This window comes from Dictyostelium purpureum (assembly GCF_000190715.1).
Source record: "Dictyostelium purpureum unplaced genomic scaffold DICPUscaffold_80, whole genome shotgun sequence".
Lineage (NCBI taxonomy): Eukaryota > Evosea > Eumycetozoa > Dictyosteliales > Dictyosteliaceae > Dictyostelium > Dictyostelium purpureum.
Window position 1 is genome coordinate 38,470 of NW_003519417.1, and position 22,567 is coordinate 61,036.

General features: G+C 22.6%; 10 protein-coding genes across 10 annotated transcripts; 5 read left to right on the forward strand and 5 right to left on the reverse strand.

Moving 5' to 3' along the window:
* Positions 1-222: 222 nt before the first annotated feature.
* DICPUDRAFT_77691 (uncharacterized protein) lies at positions 223-636 on the forward strand (the record flags this gene model as incomplete). Its single annotated transcript, XM_003286767.1, has 1 exon — positions 223-636. The coding sequence occupies one exon, from the start codon at positions 223-225 to the stop codon at positions 634-636; it is 414 nt and encodes a 137-aa protein (XP_003286815.1).
* A 789-nt stretch (positions 637-1,425) lies between these two features.
* DICPUDRAFT_91802 (uncharacterized protein) lies at positions 1,426-2,649 on the forward strand. Its single transcript, XM_003286768.1, has 3 exons — positions 1,426-1,865; positions 1,989-2,231; positions 2,315-2,649. The coding sequence occupies exons 1-3, from the start codon at positions 1,491-1,493 to the stop codon at positions 2,558-2,560; spliced, it is 864 nt and encodes a 287-aa protein (XP_003286816.1). The 5' UTR covers positions 1,426-1,490; the 3' UTR covers positions 2,561-2,649.
* A 1,443-nt stretch (positions 2,650-4,092) lies between these two features.
* DICPUDRAFT_77693 (uncharacterized protein) lies at positions 4,093-4,746 on the reverse strand (the record flags this gene model as incomplete). The annotated part of the gene is made up of 1 exon (XM_003286782.1): positions 4,093-4,746. One exon carries the CDS (start codon positions 4,744-4,746, stop codon positions 4,093-4,095), a length of 654 nt encoding a protein of 217 aa, XP_003286830.1.
* Positions 4,747-6,411: 1,665 nt separating this feature from the next.
* Positions 6,412-7,728, reverse strand: DICPUDRAFT_47033 (uncharacterized protein). The gene is made up of 2 exons (XM_003286783.1): positions 6,694-7,728; positions 6,412-6,632 (listed from the first exon to the last, which is right to left on the reverse strand). Exons 1-2 carry the CDS (start codon positions 7,711-7,713, stop codon positions 6,531-6,533), a joined length of 1,122 nt encoding a protein of 373 aa, XP_003286831.1. The 5' UTR covers positions 7,714-7,728; the 3' UTR covers positions 6,412-6,530.
* Positions 7,729-8,096: 368 nt separating this feature from the next.
* DICPUDRAFT_77695 (uncharacterized protein) lies at positions 8,097-10,229 on the forward strand (the record flags this gene model as incomplete). Its single annotated transcript, XM_003286769.1, has 2 exons — positions 8,097-8,793; positions 8,854-10,229. 2 exons carry the CDS (start codon positions 8,097-8,099, stop codon positions 10,227-10,229), a joined length of 2,073 nt encoding a protein of 690 aa, XP_003286817.1.
* A 781-nt stretch (positions 10,230-11,010) lies between these two features.
* DICPUDRAFT_150832 (uncharacterized protein) lies at positions 11,011-13,344 on the reverse strand (the record flags this gene model as incomplete). The annotated part of the gene is made up of 4 exons (XM_003286784.1): positions 11,011-11,184; positions 11,249-11,392; positions 11,457-12,766; positions 12,849-13,344. The coding sequence occupies 4 exons, from the start codon at positions 13,342-13,344 to the stop codon at positions 11,011-11,013; spliced, it is 2,124 nt and encodes a 707-aa protein (XP_003286832.1).
* A 904-nt stretch (positions 13,345-14,248) lies between these two features.
* Positions 14,249-17,750, forward strand: DICPUDRAFT_31545 (uncharacterized protein; the record flags this gene model as incomplete). Its single annotated transcript, XM_003286770.1, has 3 exons — positions 14,249-14,423; positions 14,589-17,357; positions 17,434-17,750. The coding sequence occupies 3 exons, from the start codon at positions 14,249-14,251 to the stop codon at positions 17,748-17,750; spliced, it is 3,261 nt and encodes a 1,086-aa protein (XP_003286818.1).
* Positions 17,751-17,815: 65 nt separating this feature from the next.
* Positions 17,816-19,228, reverse strand: DICPUDRAFT_77698 (uncharacterized protein; the record flags this gene model as incomplete). Its single annotated transcript, XM_003286785.1, has 3 exons — positions 17,816-18,371; positions 18,441-18,982; positions 19,058-19,228. The coding sequence occupies 3 exons, from the start codon at positions 19,226-19,228 to the stop codon at positions 17,816-17,818; spliced, it is 1,269 nt and encodes a 422-aa protein (XP_003286833.1).
* Positions 19,229-19,716: 488 nt separating this feature from the next.
* On the forward strand, positions 19,717-20,459 carry DICPUDRAFT_77699 (uncharacterized protein; the record flags this gene model as incomplete). Its single annotated transcript, XM_003286771.1, has 3 exons — positions 19,717-19,979; positions 20,063-20,172; positions 20,278-20,459. 3 exons carry the CDS (start codon positions 19,717-19,719, stop codon positions 20,457-20,459), a joined length of 555 nt encoding a protein of 184 aa, XP_003286819.1.
* A 593-nt stretch (positions 20,460-21,052) lies between these two features.
* DICPUDRAFT_77700 (uncharacterized protein) lies at positions 21,053-22,071 on the reverse strand (the record flags this gene model as incomplete). The annotated part of the gene is made up of 2 exons (XM_003286786.1): positions 21,053-21,195; positions 21,273-22,071. The coding sequence occupies 2 exons, from the start codon at positions 22,069-22,071 to the stop codon at positions 21,053-21,055; spliced, it is 942 nt and encodes a 313-aa protein (XP_003286834.1).
* Positions 22,072-22,567: the final 496 nt, after the last annotated feature.

Consider the following 22,567-nt stretch of genomic DNA (forward strand, 5'->3'; position numbering starts at 1 on the left):
TTTTAGCCGAATTTTAATATCTCCAAACTCGAATGAATTGAGGAATCCCTAAAACTTGTACAGGTCCACACCTGATGGTAAATATTGATTATTTTTGTGATACCATCTTAAAAAATTAAAAAAAAAAAAACAGAAAAAAAAAAAAAAAAACTATTTTAAAAATTATAAATTCAATTTCATCATATATACATCATAAATATATATAAATAAATATAAATAAATATGAAAAAAGATTTTATAATTGAAAGACTAGATGCATTCAAATTAGAATTTGACAATTTTCAAATCAGAGATTATAATTACAAATATTGTCCATTAAACCAACCCCACAGAAAGTTAAAGGTACCATTAAAAACATTTAAAGCCATTGGTAATTTCCCACACTTGCTCACCAAAGAGAACCCACCAAGACCAAGCAACGTCAAAGATAAACCAAACCCAGATCTATTCCCAAAAACTGTGGGTGATGTATTTGGTTTAAGAGAAATTGATTTTGCAAGATTATCAATGTTTTATAATGAAGATTTTGGTATAGAAACTTCAAACACATCAATTGAATCGTGGAGATATTTATTTTTCGAATGGTTAGGTTGTAATATTTTCCAAAATACTACAGTACTCCTCAATAAATTTTAAAAAAAATAAATAATCTGACAGAAATTTTAGAAAATTATAGTTTTCTTTATTTCATTGTTATTATTTTAGTTGGAAACTGTCTATAACAATTATAAAACAGGTAGAACATTTGATAAACAAACTTGGAACTTACCCAAATCCACTTGTATAAATATTTTAAATTTATTTTTGTAAAATGTCCACAGAAAAAAGTGGTATTATGATGAAATTAAAAAACAAACATTAAAAATTAAAGAAGAAAAGAAAACTATTTCTTTTATTATTTTTTCCGAGCTGCTTCATATGTGCCATGTTCTCTTTGTAATTGCGACATATATATCCATTTCATTATGCACCACCAAAAATACAACAAAATAATAATGATGATAATATGGAAATTGATGATTTTTCTATAAATGTTGGTAAGTTATATGTAAAGCCAAGATTTAAATTATTTATTTTTTTTTTTTTTTTTTTTTTTAACCACAGAAATTGAAAAAATATTGCCCAAGGAAATTGGTGGGAATAACCAAATTCAATAAAAAAAATATCATCAGAAAACTATTCACTCTTAAACGAGATATTGATTTTTTTTAAAATAAAGAATTATTTTAATTATATTGACTTTTTTTAAAATAAAGAAAAAAAATCTAATTTTATTTTTTTTAATTTTTTTTAATTATAATAATTTTTTTTTTAATTTTTTAATTTTTTTTTTATTTTTTTTTTAAAATTAAATTTTTAACCACATAATCTTTTTTTTTTTTATTTTTTATTTTTTTTTTTATCAAATTTATTATTATTTGTAAAATTTATATATAATTTATTATTTGTAATTTATATATATCTGATATAGATAATTTATTATATTAAAAATGGGTCAAAAACAATCAAATTCTAAACAATTCGATTATGAATTTGGTTTTGAAATTATTGAAAATCCAAAATCATTTTCAGAAAGAATGTTCCCAGTTGAATACAACTACAACAAAGAATTCCCAATTGAATTAATTGGTGTTTTAACCGAAGATGAATACGAAGAAATCGGAGATTATATTCGTTACATTTCTGGTAAATCACCACATCTCCATTATTTACAAAATTTATTAGTTTTTGTATTTTGTTTCTTTTTACCATTAGTTATGTTTGTTAATAATGTTTGCTTAAAGTTTGTTTCAGTTTATTTACTTGCTTCAGCATTTTTAAACGCTTTTATTACATTACCAATTGCAATTTACATGTTAGTCAAAGTATGCATTAAAATAAAATAAAATAAAATAAAATAAAATAAAATAAAATAAAATAAAATAAAATAAAATAAAATAAAATAAAATAAAACAAGATTATTAATGTTTTTTTTTATTTATTTACAGATTTTTAAATTAAGAAAAGGTGTCAACAAGATTTTAAAAGAAAAGAATGTTCAACTTAAAAAACAAATCAAGTTTAATAAATTTGCATTCCTTTTTATTATAATTTTATATTTACATGCTGCACTCCAAATTTATTGGTTCTTTGATTATTATAACCATGGTGGATATTTCGTAAACACTATGGTTCATTATGCTATCGGTTTAGATGTATTCATTATTTTCTTCTTTATTTACAACTATGCAGTAAGTATATAATGGAATTATATATTCTCTTTCAATTAATTGACCTAATATTAATTTATATATTTTATTTAAAAAAATTATAGTTATTCTCAAGATCAAGAGGTATTCTTACAAGTAAATATCAAGTTGGTAATGATGATGAATATCTCCAAGTATTAAATGATAACATTAGAAAATACATGGGACCAGTACCATATAGTTTATTATACAATCCACCAATTTCAACCTCATCACCATCATCAGTACCATTATTCTATGTTGACAACAATAATATCAATGATATTGATGTTGAACAATCACAAAAACTTTTATTAAACCCATATATCTAAACTCAGTTCAATAAATCATCACTTTTACTGGGTGATAAAATTTTTTTTTGTAATAAACATATTTTACGTAGATTAATACTTTATAAAATAAAAAAATAAAAAAAAATCTTTATTCTAAAACTTAAATTTAAAAAAAACAACTTCACTTTAATAAAAAATCTTTTTTTGGGTATATTAAATTTTATTAAATAGTTTTTTTTTTTAAGAACGTTCTATTATTAAAATCTTCTTCATTTTCTTCATAAAATGATTCCTTTTCCAAAGCATTTTGGTCTGGAATATTAATTACCCTTTTTTGCTTTTTAATATGCTGAAATTGAGCTTCATTTTGGTTAATTATAATGGAAGATTGCTGAAGTTGTTTATTTAGTTTTTTAATTTCTGCAATTAATTCATTTTTAGTTTTTCTTTCTTTTTCCTTAATAAAAATTTTCTTTGGAATTTTTTTTGTATTAGTTTTTTTATATAAATATATAATTATATATTTTTACATTATTTATAAAAATATTATAATTCTTACCATTAGGTCTTGAACAATGCTTTGGAGTGGGGTTATTGCATTGGCTATTATTTCAAGTGATATTTTTTTTTCTTTATATAACATATAAGCATTGTATAAAATATGGAAACTTTCATAAATTAAATGGAGAATCACTATTATTTTACTTTCTTTTTTTTTTTTTTTAGGAAAATTTTTCATATTGTTCATTAATGCATCTGAAATGGTAAAAAAAGCTGTACTTAAAATTAAACAATCATTCCATTTATTTAAAATAGAAGATATAGAAACAATAATGATTTTAAAAAATAAAATACTTTGGTAGCTAAAAATAATTTTCTTTAATTTAAATTTATTCATTTTTCATATACAAAAAAAAAAATAAATAATAATAAAAATAATTAAGTTCATCATAAAAAAATATTTAAAAAAATTTTTAAGTTAAAAAAAAATAATTTTGTGGGTGTGTGAGTAAAAATAATTTTAAGTTTTTCTTATAAAAATTGATATAACATTATATAAATATATTTTTTAATAAAATAGAGTGTATTTTTCTTAGATTTATATATGAAACCAAACTATTTGTTTCTTCATTTATTATTACTAAAATAAAGTGATACAACGTCAATCAAATATACCTTGTTACAGGACCATGGCCTAAAGAAAAAATACACTTTGACATCAAATAATTCATAATTTTTTTGAAAAACAACTTGTTTCTTTTTATAAATCAATATGACCAAAGGTTGTGTTTTATTTCCCCAATTTTAAATTTTTTTTTTTTTAAAAAATTTATATTTTTAAAAATTTAATTTTTTTTTTTTTTTTTTTTTTTTTAAGAAAATAAACACATCTCCTTTTAAATATTTCATTTATACAATTGCAATGAATTTTTTATTTTTTTTACAACTAATACGTATTTTCATTCAGCTATCATACCAATTTTTCTATCTATTAATACTTTTATAAATTTGGTTTTTTAAAAAAAAAAAACAGTTTAAAAAATGTATAAAATTAATTTATTTATATTTTTTTAAAAAAGAAAAGAGTTATATACATCATCATAGGATATATTTAATGGATCTGTAGTGGAACTATTTATAGCAATTAAAAAATATATACCAACGGTTACACTATCGCTTTTGGTTTTAGTGGTTATTGAATGAAACCATTCATTAAGGCAATGAATAAAGATATCGAATATCATTTCATTTCTTTTTTGTGATGTTGGTTTTAATAGTCTAAATCTAATTACTAATGAATACTTTTCCAATGGTGTTAAATTATTATACTCTGTATCTCTAATATATAGACTATTTTTACCAGCAATGAGTATATCTTTGTATTTTTTAATTAGGATTTGTTGTTGTTCTTGATTGGTTTGATTGTCTTCCAATAATTCTTCAAAAAGAGATACCCAACATAAAACTGCAGATGCAACCATTACTTCTTCATGATTATACTTTGGATAGAAACACTCTAGACAATTTAATATATTTTTGACATTGGCAAAATCCATTTCGTTAAATTCTTCAAAAAGACCACATTCTACACATTCCATAAAAGTTTCTTTTATAAAATTATTGTCACTATCATTTTTATTATTATTATTATTATACAATGGTTTATCATTTGATATTATTTTATTATTTTTATTAGGATTATTATTTATATATATACAGTTCATTTTTATAATGTTATTTATTTTATTTTATTTATATGATATTTTATAAAATATTTTTTATTGTTAAATGATATCATTTTTAAAAATTATTTATAGTGAAATAAAAATTATTTTTAAAAAAAATAAAAAAAATAATTATATTTAAAAATAAATATTCTTTTAAAGAGTACACTTGAAAGTGTAATACCGTTACGACTTTTAATCTGCATTTAAAAAACTGTCTTTTTTTATTTTCATATTAGTTGAGAATGTGTGGTTAGTGTATGTAAAAAATATTATTTTTTTTGAAATAAATAAAACTTTATGTGAATATATTCAGGTCTACACCCACACAATTTTATAAAAAAATAAAAAAAATAAAAAATGAACAGTTTTTTTAAAAAATCTATCATATTATTATTATAAAGATATTGTAAAATGATATTTAAAAAAAATAATAAAAATCATATATTCACACACATTCACACACACACACATACAATAATAGTTTTAACAATAATGATTATTTTAACACAAATACCAATACTTAAAGATAATTTACACATCATTTTTTTTTCAAATCATTGTAGTCAACTTCACTACCAATTTGAATATAAAAATTATAAAATAAAATTCATCTATTTGTGTAGATTGAAAACGAGTATTATCTTTTCTAAACTAACTGATAATAATATAATATCTTATTGTTATTTTCAATATTTAAATTTTTTCATTTTTATAAAAAATAAAATTATTTATAATGCTAAATAAATAAATACATAATAATCAAACGAATTTTTTAAAAGTAAAAATTAAATCTCAAAGTATTTTCCTTTTTTTATTATTTTGCATAAATATATAAAGAAACAAAAAACTATGTATCAAAATTAATAATTTGAATATTGCACCCACAAACATTCACACTAACACACTTACAAAACGCACATATTTTAATATAAAAATATTTTTATAAACACATTTTTTTTGAATATTATTATTGCAACTCACACACATTGTGTAATTATTTTTTTTTAAATCATTATATATTATAATGTGCATTATCATATAATAAATTTTAAAAAAAAAAATCAATTTTTCTTAAAAGAATTTCCATTCAAATAAAGTGAAAAAAATGAAATATAAATGGTATGTGTGTAAAATGAACATTATAATTAAATATTTTCAAAAAAAATGAAGTTAAGGGGTAGTTGAAAATAATATAATAAATTATTTTTTAATCAATGATAAAAAAACCTAATAAAAAAATAAAAATATAAATAAAAAAAAAAAATCATTTTTAATAAATAAAACTTTTAAAAAATAAAATAATAAATTTTATAATAATAGTAATTATACTAAAATATTTATAAATATATTTTAAAATAATTTAAAAATGATGTATGACAACTCAAATAAAAATAAAATCAAAAAATACTTTTATAAATTAATTACATTTTTTAGAGAATAAAATAATGCAAATATAATTAAATAAAAATTTCAAAATTGTAAATAAATAATAAAATAATCTTGTAAAAATGTAAATAAAAAAAAAAAGTCAAATACAAAATATCTTATGTGAAATGTATGGTTCAAATATGCAACAGTGTAAATATTTAGTGGCACAACAGCCGTTGTAGTAAATATAAAGAAACAAGTCCGGTCTTTGCTTTAAATAAAACCTTTAATTTTCTAAAATCCCAAAACAAACAAATAATAAACTACATTACATTATATAATGTTTTTTTTTTTTATTAATTATTTTTTTATTTTTTATTTTTTATTTTTTTTATTTTTATTGTTTAAATAATTTATTTAAAAAATATACCAAGAGATTCCCACATTGGATCTGATTGTTTTTGGTTGTGGGTATTTAGTTGATCAATGTTCCATACAGAAACACCCCTTAATTCCTATTTGAATTTTGTTGATTAGTAAATTTTAATTAAATAATAAAACAATTATAATACTTACATATTTTCTAGCCATTTTAACTTTATATTCTAATGACTCTGGATTATCAAACCACATTTGATGTTTTGAATTTGTAGATGGATCAATAAAATTAAAGAATGGAGATTGTAAATCACGATCCCATCCTAATGGACTCTTTTTAATTGAATCATCTTGAAGCATATCCATAATCAAATCATAGTTAACTTCATTACCAACAGCATCAGTGCAATTACAACCAAGATAGGAACCTGCTGGTATAACACATTCTTTCGAGTCAAAGGTACTGTTTGAATTTATGCAGCTGTAATTATATCCATAAAATGGTAAACCCATAACCAATACGTCTGGAGATATTCCGAGCTTAGTAAAGTTTAATAAACCCTCAATGATTAATTCTGGTGGTGAATTGGCACTAGCTGTACAGACAGAGACACCATAAACTCTTGATCTTAGGTCGTAATCCATAACAACCATATAGTCACTTACCTTTGATAAACCAACATAGTCATAGCATCTATCATCAATACAGTTTGGAGACCATGCAATATCTACGGTTACACTATAGTATGGATTTATACTCTTAAAAGCTTTATTGGTTTCATCTACTAATTCTGTATACCATTGAGCAATTGTTGCATTTGTTATTGGATCTTCTACGTCAAAGTTTACACCATCTGCATATGTACTAACCACTTGTTCTACTTTTTCATTGATCCATTCAGTTCTCTGTGTGTAGTTACCTAATTGATCTACTGGATAATATGCAGAGTATACTAATCTAACATCTTTGCTGTGTGCTAAACAAAGTAATTCATCTTCTATTGGTTCATCATAAAAAACACCTATTGTTGTTAATATATCCCAATCATAATATGGGTAGTGTGTATTATTTACTGAAAAACCCAAAAACTCTTTTCTATAACCTACTGATACTGGTTCGCACAATTTTTGATTTGAACATGGACAGGGTTTATTATTAATACAAGTGATTTTATTTATATATAAAAATATAATAAAAATAATAAAAAAATATTTCATTTTTTTTATGTGTGGAAAAAAATTATAAAATAAATTTTTTTTTTTTTTGGGTTAAAATGTGGTTTATTCAACTTAAGTTGAAAAAAAATTTGTAAAGTGGGTTTTTTACACAAAAAAAAACAAAAAAAAAATTATTTTAATTTGATTTTTAAAATATTTTGAATTTTTTTTTTTTTTTGCAAAAAGTACAACCTAAACACTTTACTGTTTATATTATTTTAAATATTTTTATCCACACCATTATTCAAATTATAATTTATAAATATATATAATAAAATACAATTTATTATATAAATTTATTAAAAAAATATATTTTTGTTTTAAAGCTATTATAAATAATAATTCAAAAAAAATAAAAATTAAATTAAATCCTAAAATTAATAATGTCTAATAATCAACAATATGATAATAAATACTTTGATCATCCATATCAAGATATTGTTTCAATATGCTCAAATTGTCCAAACAACACTCCTGTCTGTATTGATTGTATTACTGGCATTCATAGCGGGCATATTTTTAAAAAATTAAATGATATAAATTTAAGAAATCAAATACAACAAGAATTTAAGGATCAAACAATACCAAAACTAAACAACTATTTAGAAAATAATAAAAAAATATTTGATAAATCAAACAACAAATTTAAACAAATTCAAAATAACCATATAAAGAATTTTGATGAAACTTATAAAATGTTTAAGGAATTAAAAAATATTATCAATGCAAAAGAAAATGATATCAAAAGATTATTAATAACTCAATTAGACCAAAATAAAGATGTAAATAATATAATAACAACAACAATAGAAAACAATAATAATAAAATTAATAATGCTATTAAATATAATAATGATATTAATGATAATGATGATAATAATATTAATAATGAATTTATTAAACTTTTAAAACACAATCATCAATGTAACAATCTTTTATCAAATATAAATAATAATAACCTACCAGAATATAAAAATACCAAATTAATAATTCAAGAAAATAATCTCGACTCAATCAAAGATTTAATAAACAGTTATTTAGAGGTAATTGATATTGATTTAGATTTTAAAACACTAAAACGTAAGTTTTAAATTTTTTATTTTAAACCAATAATACCTATATTAATTCCCTTTAAAAAAGTTAATAATAAAGAATTTATAATTTACGAAGAAGGGTGTGATATTAGACATTTAAAAATTAGAAATCTTGCTATTGGACCTATCGAATTTTTACCCAAAATTATTCCAGCAACAGTTACACATTTATATTTACAGGATGGCTTTAATCAACCACTTGATTTTATACCACCCACCATAAAATGCTTGTATTTAGATAACATCAAGTATCAATTAACACCTGGTTCAATTCCAGCAACAGTTAAACATTTATATTTACAATATGGCTTTGATCAACCACTTAGCTTTTTCCCACCCACCGTAAAATATTTGTTTTTAAAAAACATCAAGTATAAATTGTTGTATTTAGATAACATCAAGTATCAATTAACACCTGATTCAATTCCAGCAACAGTTACAGATCTATGTTTAAAAGATGGCTTTAATCAACCACTTAATTTTATACCACCCACCGTACAAAGGTTGTATTTACATAACATCAAGTATCAACTAACACCTGATTCAATTCCAGCAACAGTTATACATTTATTTTTAGAAGATGGCTTTAATCAACCACTTAATTTTATACCACCCACCGTACAAAGGTTGTATTTACATAACATCAAGTATCAACTAACACCTGATTCAATTCCAGCAACAGTTACACATTTATTTTTACTAGATGGCTTTAATCAACCACTTAATTTTATACCACCCACCGTAAAAGGCTTGCATTTAGAAAACATCAAGTATCAATTAACACCTGATTCAATTCCAGCAACAGTTATACATTTATTTTTAGAAGATGGCTTTAATCAACCACTTAATTTTATACCACCCACAGTACAATTCTTGTATTTAAAAAACATCAAGTATCAATTAACACCTGATTCAATTCCAGCAACAGTTATACATTTATATTTACTTGATGGCTTTAATCAACCACTTAATTTTATACCACCCACCGTACAACACTTGTATTTAGATAACATCGAGTATCAATTAACACGTGACTCAATTCCAGCAACAGTTACACGTTTAATATTACTTGATGGCTTTAATCAACCACTTAATTTTATACCACCCACCGTACAAAGGTTGTATTTACATAACATCAAGTATCAACTAACACCTGATTCAATTCCAGCAACAGTTATACATTTATATTTACTTGATGGCTTTAATCAACCACTTAATTTTATACCACCCACCGTACAAAGGTTGTATTTACATAACATCAAGTGTCAATTAACACCTGATTTAATTCCAGCAACAGTTATAGATTTAATAATAGAAGATGGTTTTAATCAACCGCTTAATTTTATTCCACCCACCGTAAAATGCTTGTGTTTATACAACATCAAGTATCAATTAATACCTGGTTCAATTCCAAATCATTAGATGTCAATCCTTTAGAACACAACTCCATTTCAAACCCAAACAAAAAATTTCTTATTTAGCCAGTTACAACAAAATGTTATATCAAAGACCCACTAAATAGTAATCAGAATGGAAACAATTCAATTCAAATCAATATAATATTAAATCAAAAATAATCATTGAAATTCAATAATAAAAAGATTTTTTAATTTTTGTAACTAATTTCTTTATTTTATGTATAATGCCGACTGGAATAGGTTAAAGTCATGAGGTAATTGCAATATTTCGAATGAGCTTGGACCATGATAATCAAAAAAAAGATTAGAGATGATGGTAAATAATTTCTGATATACTACTTTAGAGGTATTAAAATTTGGTTTCTTAAGTATTTGGAAATAAGTTTAGCAATATTGCCATTATATGTGGTTGTTCTAAAATTTGGGTAATTAATAAAATAATTTTTTTGTATTTATAAAAAAAAAATAATTATGATCTTGTAAAAAAAATAAAATATAAACAATAAGATATTTTAATCAATGTGATAAAGTAAAATAATCATATATTCAAAAGATATATGATAGCAAATAATAGTAAACTTTAATTTACTGTTATTATTTTTTTTTATTTTATTAAAAATTAAATTAATAAATAATTATTATTATTTTATATAATATTATTATTGTTGTTTTATGTATATATTGTTTTTTATTTTTATATACATAAACATAAAATACAATATTGTATTTTATGTTTATGTATATAAAAAAATTATTATTATTATTATTATTATTATTATTATTATTTAAAGTCTAAATATAGTTTTGACAGTTGAACTTATTTCATTTACAGTTTTAGTATTTTGGATTGATTCTTTTGGTGTCATTAATTCGTTTTCTTGAATATCTTTATGATAACTAAGAGATTTAATTAAATTACCCATAAATGGACTGAATGATAATTTTGATGAAGATATTATCTATTTTTGTATAATAAAATATTAGTATAAATTTATAAATTTTTTTTTTTTAAATTAAACCTACATTTTGATCAGCACATAAATCACTTAATGCTAATTTAAAATCATTATATTTATATTCTGTACTAACAAGATAATCTGTTGTTATATTATTTAATGTTAAAAATGGTAATTGGATTGTGCAATCATTTCTGTAAATATTTTGGAGCTATATAAAAAATTTATATTAATAATGTTTTTTTTTTTAAAATATATAAAAAATAAATAATTACATTTTCAGATAATGATTCTCTTGGTTCTTTTGATTTTGGTTTTGGTGAATGTTTCTTCATACCTCCACTTGTTTTTAATGCCCCTGTTGTATTACTGCTACTATTACTATTATGTTTTAAATTTTTGGGTGATGGTGATTTAGTGAAACTACTTGATGAACTATTTGAAATATTACTATTACTAATATTATTACTATTATATACAGATGGAGTTTTTGTTGGGGTTTTTTCAACACTTGATTTTAATTGTACAGTTGGAGTGCTATTATTTGATTTTCTTAAGCCAGTTGAGGGCGATTTATTTATATCTTTATTTGGAGTATTATTTATATTATTATTTCCATTTAAAGGTGGTTTATGAGGTGTTATATTTGTTATAGTTGGAGAAGAAGGTGTTTTTGAAGGTGTTTGTTGTTGAATTTTATTTACAATATTCTTATCGTCATTATTATTATTATTGATTTGATTGTTATTACTAATACCATTGGTTATTGATTCTGAAATGGGTGAGGTTTTTGGTGAAGATTTTGGTGAAGGTGTTGATTTACCTTTTCTTCTATTTGCTGTGGGTGATGAAATGTTTTTTGTTACAACTGTAGAGAACTGATCATCGGATGATTCCTCATCGACTATATCTTCCTTTGTTACAACGGTTGAATATTTACTTGGATCATCTTCATCGTCGTCTTTTGATTCTTTGGTGATTACGGTTGAATACTTTTCAGAGTCAGTATCTACATCATCTTTAGTTATAACAGTTGAGTAGATATTAACAGTGCCACTACTATTGGTTGTATTTGATGCACCGTTGGAGTGTTTTTCTTCTTTTTCATCGTCGCTAGTTTTCTTTTCTACAAATGTGCTATACTCTTCTTCGTCTTCATCATCAAAAACAGAGTTATTTAAAAGATTTTTGCATTTCTCTACAAGATCAGCAAGAATCGAAATTGGCTTATTTATTTGAATAAATTCATGATCCAATAATTCTTTTGCGGTTGGACGTTCTGATGGGTCTTTAGTTAAACACTTGCTGAGAAAATCTTGAAATTTTTGAGACCAAAGATCTTTTTCTGATAATCCGGGTGACTCTTCTCTTGGAATCATAAAAATAACTCTCATTGGGTGAACATTTGCATTTGGTGGTAATCCCTCTGCCATTTCAATTGCAGTAATACCCAATGACCATATATCAGCCTTTCCATCATATTTATTTTCTTGAATAACTTCTGGAGCCATCCAATAAGGTGTACCAACAAATGTATTTCTTTTTGAAAATGTATTAAATAATTGTGCAGAAACACCAAAATCAGCTGTTAGATAATAATAAATTATAATTAGTAAATATATACTACAAAAATAATAACAATACTGATATAATATTTAAATACATACCCAATTTAACTTCACCAGAATCATTTAATAATATATTTCCACCCTTGATATCACGATGAATTTTTTTGAATTCGTGTAAATAGCTTAAACCCTTTAAAGCTTCTCTGCAGATTAAAGCGATTTCATCTTCAGAGATAGTATCGATAACTTGTAATAAATCAGAGATAGAACCACCTCCACAATACTCCATGACGATCCATAATTGGTGATCCTTGAAATAACTACCATAATATTGAACTATATTTCTATCATTACATTCTGCAAGAATTGAAATCTCTTTACGTACATCTTTGATTGCTTCTTGATCATCTAACGATATAATTTTAATAGCTACAACTTTACCATCAACTATATGAACCGCTTTAAAAACTTGACCAAAAGATCCTTTACCTAATCTTTCTTGTAAATGAAAAATTGTACCTGGATCATCAGGTAAAATTGGAACTCCTAATTTATCTGATAATTGTTTAACATTAATTGGCTTTTTAATAGCCATTTATTAAATATTTATATAGATTATTATTATTATTATTATTACTATTTATTTTTTTAAAAAAAATTATTTTATTTAAATTGTGTATAATATTATTATTAATTATTATTACTATTTTTTATATTGGTGTAAAAAAAAAAAATATTGATTTCTTTTATTATTATTATTTTTTTAAACTGGTTTTTATAAAAGTATTTATAGTTTATTTAAATTTATTATTGGTGTATAAATTTATTTCTAAAAATATAAATTTTAATAGTTTTTATCTTTAATAATAAAAATATATAAAAAAAAATTATAATGAATACAAAAATTGTGTGTGGGTTTAAAAAAAAATAAAAATTAAAAAAATAAAAAAAAAAATATAAAAAAAAAAAAAAAATTAAAAAAAAATAAAAAAAAAAAAAAATTATTTAATTAATATTTTTTTTTTTTTTTTTTAATAAATGAGCTTTTTTTTTAAGTAAATTATAAACTATAAATATTAGTTTATCAATAAAATACTATTTTTAAAATAAAATTATTTGTATTTTTTAAATTAAACCTTCAAAATTCAACAATCAAATAAAAATTAATTTTCATAAATTAATTGAATAATAAACAATAATAATATGAAAAATAATAGTAGTAATAAAAGAAAACAAAGAGATTTCGAAACTCATATAGACTCAATAGATATAGATTTAATAAATTCATTAAAGAAGAGGATAGATAATACTAATAGCGGCAGTGATAACAATAACAAAAATATAATAACAGAAAATGGGGATAAAAATATCATTTCTAAAAATATAAATGAAATTAAAGAAAAAGAATTTTATATTAAATTATTAGATCAAACTTTAAATATTAATTTAGTTTGTGATAAAAGTATGTAAAAAAAAAGACTATTTATAATAATTACTAAATGATAATAATTATACTAATTATTTTATTTTATTTTTTAGAAAAACCAACAAAGAATTGCATGGATAACCCCAATTGTTTTCATCACCTGGGTCAAAAATATTTTAGTAGTGATATCGATACATATGTAATTGAAAATTTAATAAATAATCGTATTAAAGAATCAAATAATAATAGTAAAAATCCAATAGTATTGGATCAAGAAAGTGAAAATGTAAATAACGATAATATACAAACTCATTTAAATAATGTCCATATTAATGATAATAATAATAATAATAATAATAATAATAATAATATCGATAACAACAAAAACAATAAACCAATTGAAATAAAAAAAGAATTAATTCAACAAGTTGAAGAAAGAGATATTTCAATCCAACCAGCAGGTTTAAAAAATCTAGGTGCAACATGTTATGCAAACTCTTTATTACAATTATTATTTATGAACAGGGAATTTAGAAAATTAATTTTAGAAATGAATAATCAAGACAACAATATTGAATCTTTAGAAAAAAAGAATGAAATTATCGATCAGTTAAGACTATTGTTTTTAAATATGCAGTTTAATAGAAACAAGGTATTTGATCCATCAGAATTTGTAAACACACTGGAATTATCAAACTCAGTACACCAAGATATTCAAGAGTTTTTTATATTGTTTATAGGCCTTATTGAATCTCAAATCGATTTAATTAATTCACAACTGCAGGAACAGCAACAATCCAACGGAGAATATAATTTTTTAAAAAGACTTTTTCAAGGACAATGTCATTATATAACGGAATGTTTAAAGTGCCATGGTAAATCAAAATCTGCAAGTTCATTCCTTGAAATTCAGGTTCAAGTAGAAGGATCAAGTGGTTTGGAGGAATCATTAAAACGATACTTTTCAAAAGAAACTATTAATGATTATTTTTGTAAGAAATGTAATTCAAATAACGACTGCTCAAGATCGATCGAGTTAACTAGAATCCCACCATATTTAAATTTCCAATTGTTACGTTACACATTTGATAAAAATACATTCAGAAAAAAGAAAATTCATGATAGTTTTAGTTTTCCATTAGAGTTAAATTTATCCAATTTTTTGAATAATGATATCAATAATAATGGCAATAATAATAATAATAGTAATAATATATCAAAAATAATATCACAGGGGGAGTCTATTAAAGATTTGAGTTTATATTATCCATCTGATTCAGATTCAGATAGCGAAATTAAATCAAACAATAGCAATAAAAGTAAAAAATCAATTAATAGTAATTTAAATAATGAAATTAAAAATGAAGAACTTTGCTATCAATTAAGTGGTATTTTAATGCATCAAGGTGTTGGTACTTCAGGTGGTCATTACATTTGTCATTTAAAAGATGATGTTAGTGGTAAATGGTACAAATTTGATGATGAAACAGTTGAAGAGATAGAATTAAAAAATTTAGGTAAAGATGGTAAAAACGGAAGAAGAAAGAAACAAGAAGGTATTATTTCATCATCAACCGCATATATGGTGTCATATTCAAAGAAAAATAGAGAAGTAATTCATTTAGAGGAAGATCCAAACAACCCGTTAAAGTCACATAAAAATCTTTCAAAAAGGTTATTAAAGCGTTTAGAAGAGATGGAAGATACCTTTGTTTCAAATAAGAGTACATTTGATATTGAATTCGAAAAGATGAGGTTATTATGGAAGGATAGAATCGACTCTTATCAAAAACTTGAACCTCATTTACAAGTTAAACAAGATTTTGATTTTGAAGAGGATGATAGCGACGAAGGTACTGATGAATATGAACGCTATGCAAAGAAGCAATCAATATTGGATCAAATTACCAATAGTGAATATTATTGGATTGATACTGAATGGTTAAAGAATTGGATTCAAGGCCACAGCTCACCAATTGATAACTCAAATCTACAGTGTCCTCATGGTTTTTTAAACCCAAATAAATTAGAGTCAATGAAACGTATAAGTAGCCAGGGATGGATAATGTTATATAGCGAAATGAATGGTGGCCCATCATTTAATCAATCATCAGTGTGTAATGAATGTTTATATTTCCTATGTTCTCAAACTAAAGAAAAAGCAAATGTAAAAAATATAAAAGACCATTTAATTTCAGTTGAAAAGAAAAAAATAAAATTAGCAGATAATAGCAATAGTAATGATAATAATAATAACAATCAACAATATTACATATCAAAGAATTGGTTTAATAATTGGAAAAAATCTAGTCAAAATCAATATTCTGAGGTATCTCCAACCTATGATATTTCTTGCCCACACGATGGTTTAAATCTTGATACAAAGGATAGACTTTTGGTTCAAAAGGAAACTTGGGATCACTTGTTTTCAAAATATCCAAATTCAAATGTTTTCTCATCACAAACTGCCCAATGTATACTCTGTACCGAAAAAGATGACTTGATGCTTGATAAAATTAATTCTCAAGTTACATTATCTAAAGAAGTCAAAAAAGAAATGAAGGATCTTTTAGCATTAATTTCAAATAAAAATAATAAGAAGAGACCAAACATTAAAGAAGGTGAATATTGTGTAGTACCAAAAGATTGGTTAGTTAGCTGGGAAGAAAGTGTTTTAAATCCTGATAAAATAAATGAGGATGAAATTGAAAGCAATGATGTTAATAAAGAAGAAGGAAAAGAAGAAAAAGAAGAAAGTCAAGAAAATATTATAAAACCAATTGATAATAGTGAATTTATTTGTAAAGAACATTCAGGTTTTATATATAACTTGGATAATGCGTCAATCATAAAAAAATTAAATCAATTTTCTTTAGAAGAAAACTATAACAATAGTTATTACGACGAAGACATACCGTTTCTTTTAATACCAAAGACATATTATAGCAAGTTGGAAAATAGATATAGAGTTAAAGATAATCTAACTATTCAGGTTAAAGATGGAAACCTTCTTGAGCCTTTATTTATATGTTATGAATGCTATTTACTTCAAAAGGAAATTAATCAAAAAAGCAAATTAGAATATACAGAACAAACAATTTTCATTCATAAATTAAATGAAAAAGATAATGAAAAAGATAAGAAATACTATGAATTCCCAATTTCTTTTAGAACTCCCAGATGTATGTATACAATATGGATCAAACAAGTAATAGAGCTTTATATTAATTTTATTTTTTATATTTTTTAAAAATTTAGCATTTAGAAATGAAGTCTCTCCAGTTAGTTGTGATTTTACTATCGAGCAACTAAAGCTGACAATTTGTTCAATTTTAGAAACATCAACTTTTCAACAAAGATTATTTATTTTACAAGAGTCCGAGGATCAAGATCCAACAAAATCGCAAATTATTGAATTAAAAGATCAAAATAAACTTTTAAGTGAATATAAAATTGTTCCAAATCAAATTATTGTTATGAAAATATCTGATGACTATTCATCATTTATCGACGATTCAAACTATACCGAAGAAACTGGTTTTAAAGGTACAATTTTTAATAAAGATAATATATGATTATTTTTAAAAAAAAAAAAAAAGAAATTTCTTTTATTATTTATTCCTTTAATATTATATTATATTTATTTATTAAAATTTCTGTTATTTGAGGATATTGCTGATAATTTCGTAATTTCTCTACCAGCAACCAAAGTATTAATATCGTATGTGCCTTCATAAGTATAAACACCTTCAATATCAACGAAGTTTCTACCAATACCACCTTGATCCAATAAAATACCATTGCCTCCAAAACACTCTCTTGCTAAAGATACAACCTCTCTAGCTTTAGCAGATGCAAATGCTTTCAATAAACCAGCTTGACCCAATGTTAGTTTTGATTGTTCATAAAGACTCGAGACTCTAATACACATTAGTGCAATTGCTTGGATATTACCCATCATTTTAACCAATCTATCTTGAATGATTTGGAACTGTGCTAGTGGTTGCCCGAATTGTTGTCTATTTTTAACATACTCCAAACACTTTTCGTATGCATTTGATGCTATACCCAATGCAATCCATCCTACTACTACCCTAGTCAAAAATAAGCATCTTCCTGGACCACTATTAAAATCATTTGCTAATGGTAATCTTTGATCCTCTCTAATAAAACAATTATCAAAATAAATATGACCACTATATATCGATAAAAGAAAATGATTAGTAATAAAATTTAATAAATTATGTTTTTTTTAAGGTAATTACTTTTGAACACTTCTTAATGCAATCTTATTTTTAATAGTTTCAATTCTGCAACCTTTTTGATTGACGGTTTTAGGTTCAACAATGAAACCATGTATTTTATTAGTGTCTACATTTCTTGCCCAAACAACAATGACATCAGCAAATGGAGCATTCCCAATCCATCTTTTTTCACCAGTTAATAACCAACCACCATCGACTTTTTTTGCTTTACACTGTAAACCAGCGGCATCACTACCAGCATTAGGTTCTGTTAATGCAAATGCACCAATTTTTTTCATTGATGCTAAATCTGGTAAATATTTTTCTTTTTGTTGTTCACTTCCACAATAATATATACCCAACATTGTAATATTTAATAAAATTGCATAAAATGTTGCTAAATCTGCACTACTCTTTGCCAACTCCATTCCGATTAATCCTAATGATGTTGGTGTTATATTTGAACATCCATATCCTTTCATTGTAGATCCTACTAAGTTTAATTTTGATAACTTTTCTAAAACTTCAAATGGGAATTCTGCTTTTTCGTAATATTCATTAATCTGTTTTTTTTTTGAATATAATTAAAACCAATTCTAATTTATAAAAATAATATTATTTTTATATTTATAACTTACATTTATTTTATTTAATTCATTGTCTACAAAACTTTTAATTTTGTATCTAATATCTTTGTCATTGTCATTTAACAAATCGTCTAATTGGTAATAATCGAATGATGATGTTGATGATGTATCTTGTGTTTTACCTGATGTTAAATGATTTGATATTATTTGTATTCTTTCCATTTGAAAAATTGATGGTGTTAACCTCTGTTATTAATTTTTATTTTATTAAAATATTGAATAAAACAACAAAATAAAAAAAAAAAAAAAAAGAAAATAAAAAAATAAATAAAAATCTGTTTAAAAAAATAAAAAAAAATAAAAAAAATATGTTGGGTGAAAAAAAAAAAGATTTTTTTTAAAAAAAATGAAAAGTCTTTGGGAATTATTCAAATTATTGTTATTATTATTGCTATTGTATCTTTAACTAAACTTATATTTAAATACAAAAAAATATTATTAAATCTTTAGATAAATTTGGTTTTTAATTGTTTTTTAAAAAAAAAATAAAATAAATAAATTAATTTTAAAAAAAAAATAATTTAATTTTTTTCATTTTTTTTCATTTTTTTTTATTTTTTTTAAATTTAAAATTTATTATAATTTAATATTTTTACAAATCAAATAAATCTGTTTTTTTTTTTTTTTTTTATTAATGTAACAAAAAAGAAATGAGTAAAGGTAGTAGTAGTAGTGGTAGTAGTAGTAGTAAAAAAACCACATCAACATCGTCATCATCAAACCAACAACAAAATCAACAACCTAATGTTGAATTAATTGAAAAATTAGCAGCAACACCATTACCTATTGCTTTACCCCCTTCTTATAAACCAGAAGCTAAATTTGAAAAATATGTTAATCAATTTGTTGGTAAAATTATAATGTCTGCAGCAATCATTTCCAAAGTACCTGGTTCAAAATTAAAAAATACTCTGTAGGTTATAATAATACACTCTCGTTTTAACAATAGTTTATGTCATACTAATAATTGTAAATTTATAAAATTATAAACTATAGATTAGCCCAAAAAGGTTTGTTAATTAAATTAAACGAAGTTATTGCAATTATAGATGGTGTAAATAAAGGTAATCTACATTTAGAACTTTTAAGTGTATCTGGTACAAAATGTAAATATAAAAATAGATAAATTATCAACATTATTGATTATTATTATTATTATTATTATCATTGTCATAACAATACTAACATAGTTCAAATGTTTTATAAATTAGATATTATAACAACAATTAAACCAAGAAGTTGGTATGGATTAAATACAAATTTAAATGTTGGTGGTGGTCTAATAGTGGTTTCTTTAGAGAAATATATTTTAATGGCGTTATATCCTGCATCTGTGTTGCCAATTGATGCAATTCCTTATGTAGAAAACTATGTAATTAATACAATTTTATAATATTATAATAATTATCTTCAACAAAAATATAAATGTAATAATAAAAAAAACATTACAAATAAAATAAAACTGTAAAAACTGTTATTTAAAAAAAATTAAAAACTTTTATTGATATTTGTTTTGATGAATGTATATATGAAATTAATCATCCATTTATCTTCAATGGGTGTATATTTTAGAGAACCTAATCTTCTAATAATCTATGTTCCAAGTTTCTTGAAAAATCTTTATCTAAAGCGAATAAATTCTAAGTTAAAAAATACAAATAATAGGTTAGTTTTTGTGAAAATATATTGTTTCTTTTTTTTTATTTATAAATTACCTTGGCAAAGATTGACTGAGGTGGTTGCATTTGTTGGATTGGTTGGTGGTGGGGATTCGAATTTGAATTTCTTCTACTGTTTTCAAAAATTTTACTAGGAATCCAAACTATCAACCAAACGATAAAAATTAAAAATGCCATGGTTTTATATGACATATTTGATACAAAGCTATCTAAAGCTTCTGATAATATTTCTGCTAAAATTTAGATCTATATTTAAAAGAATTAGTAATCAAAATATAAAAATATTTTTATAAAATGATTTAAATACTTACTTTGGTAATTTGGAAGGATCTTTCTCCATGCATAGCTCCCATTCTGTACATGTTTTTTCCATTGCTGGTATTCTAGTTATTGGTGAGCATCTATTTTCGTTATATGATTTTATACATTTTTCTACTTCTTTTTGAATTTCTATAAAAATAAAATTGGAATTAGGTAAGTATAAGATTAAAGTAATATGTGTTGAAAATTTTATAAATTGAAAATACCTGAAGAGTGAAGTTTATATTTAATATTTACATCATTTAATATAGTATTAAATGTTAAATAAATTCCAAAAAATAATAATAATGCCAAAAAAAATTTGATAGTAAAATATAAATAATCTTCTAATAACTTTGGTAATTTTAAAGGAACATTATTATTATTACTAATATTATTATTATTATTGTCATTATGTGTACTGTTTTGATTATGATTAAATAGGCTGATATCCGAATTAAATGGATTATTATGTGATAATTTTGAATGTTTTGTAAGATAGAGTTTTCTTTGAGTATCGCTACTATTGTTATTTCCACCAAAATGATGACCAAATAAACTTCTTTTTTTTACTTTTGTATGTAAACTATCATTATCGCTATTAAATGACAATTTATTTAAATCAATATTATTATCATTACTATCTGTATTATTATTATTATCTGTATTATTATCTGTATTATTATTTGTGTTATTATTTGTATTATTATCTATATTATTATCTATATTATTATCTATATTGTTTTTATTATCACTATTATTATCTTTATTATTATTATTATTATTTTGTTTGTGTTGTATTTCATCAATTGACATAAACTCGATTTCGTTTGATGTTTCCGATTTTTCGTTTTTGGGTTTGTATTGAAAAAGTGATGGTGATATTTTTGGTGGTGTATAAAGTTTGGTGTCTGGGTCCCATTCCATTTCAAAGTCTGGACCATCTTGATTTGCTAAATTTTGTTGTTTCTTTTTATAAAATATACTATTTTCTGTTAATAGTGTTTGACTATCACTTTTATTCATTTTTTCATTATTATATATTATATTTCTTAAAAATTTTGAAATAATGGGAAAAAAAAAAATTTTTAAAAAATTTAAAAAAAAAAAAATAAAAAAAAAAATAAAAACTTTTGAATTTTTTTTATTTTTTTATTTATTTTTAAATTAAATTTTATGAAAAATAATTTAAATTGTAAATTTACAAATTCCCATTTTGTTTAATTATAGTAATTAAAATAAATATTTTTAAAGTAATGTTAGGGATATGTTTATATAAATTATGAATAATAATAATTCTTTAATAAAAGATAAATTCACAAATAAACCACCACAACAACAACAAAAAAAAGGTCAATTATCAATTACTTCATTTTTTTCAGGAGTATCTCATAGCAATATTAATAGCAGTAGCAGTAACAATATAAATAATAATAACAGTAATATTAATAGTTTTAACAATAGTAGAAATTCATTTGGTGAATCATATCAAAAGAAAAAAGAAACTCCCAAAAATGATAAT

What these genes read in the sequence shown, in the direction of transcription:
- DICPUDRAFT_91802 (XM_003286768.1), top strand. Translation starts at nt 1,491, where the DNA reads ATGGGTCAAAAACAATCAAATTCTAAACAATTCGATTATGAATTTGGT. An exon ending in CAATTTACATGTTAGTCAAA is followed by an intron (nt 1,866 to 1,988) that starts GTATGCATTAAA and finishes ATTTATTTACAG; the next exon opens with ATTTTTAAATTAAGAAAAGG. An exon ending in TCTTTATTTACAACTATGCA is followed by an intron (nt 2,232 to 2,314) that starts GTAAGTATATAA and finishes AAAAAATTATAG; the next exon opens with TTATTCTCAAGATCAAGAGG.
- DICPUDRAFT_47033 (XM_003286783.1), bottom strand. Translation starts at nt 7,713, where the DNA reads ATGAAATATTTTTTTATTATTTTTATTATATTTTTATATATAAATAAA. An exon ending in TTAAAATGGCTAGAAAATAT is followed by an intron (nt 6,633 to 6,693) that starts GTAAGTATTATA and finishes AAATTCAAATAG; the next exon opens with GAATTAAGGGGTGTTTCTGT.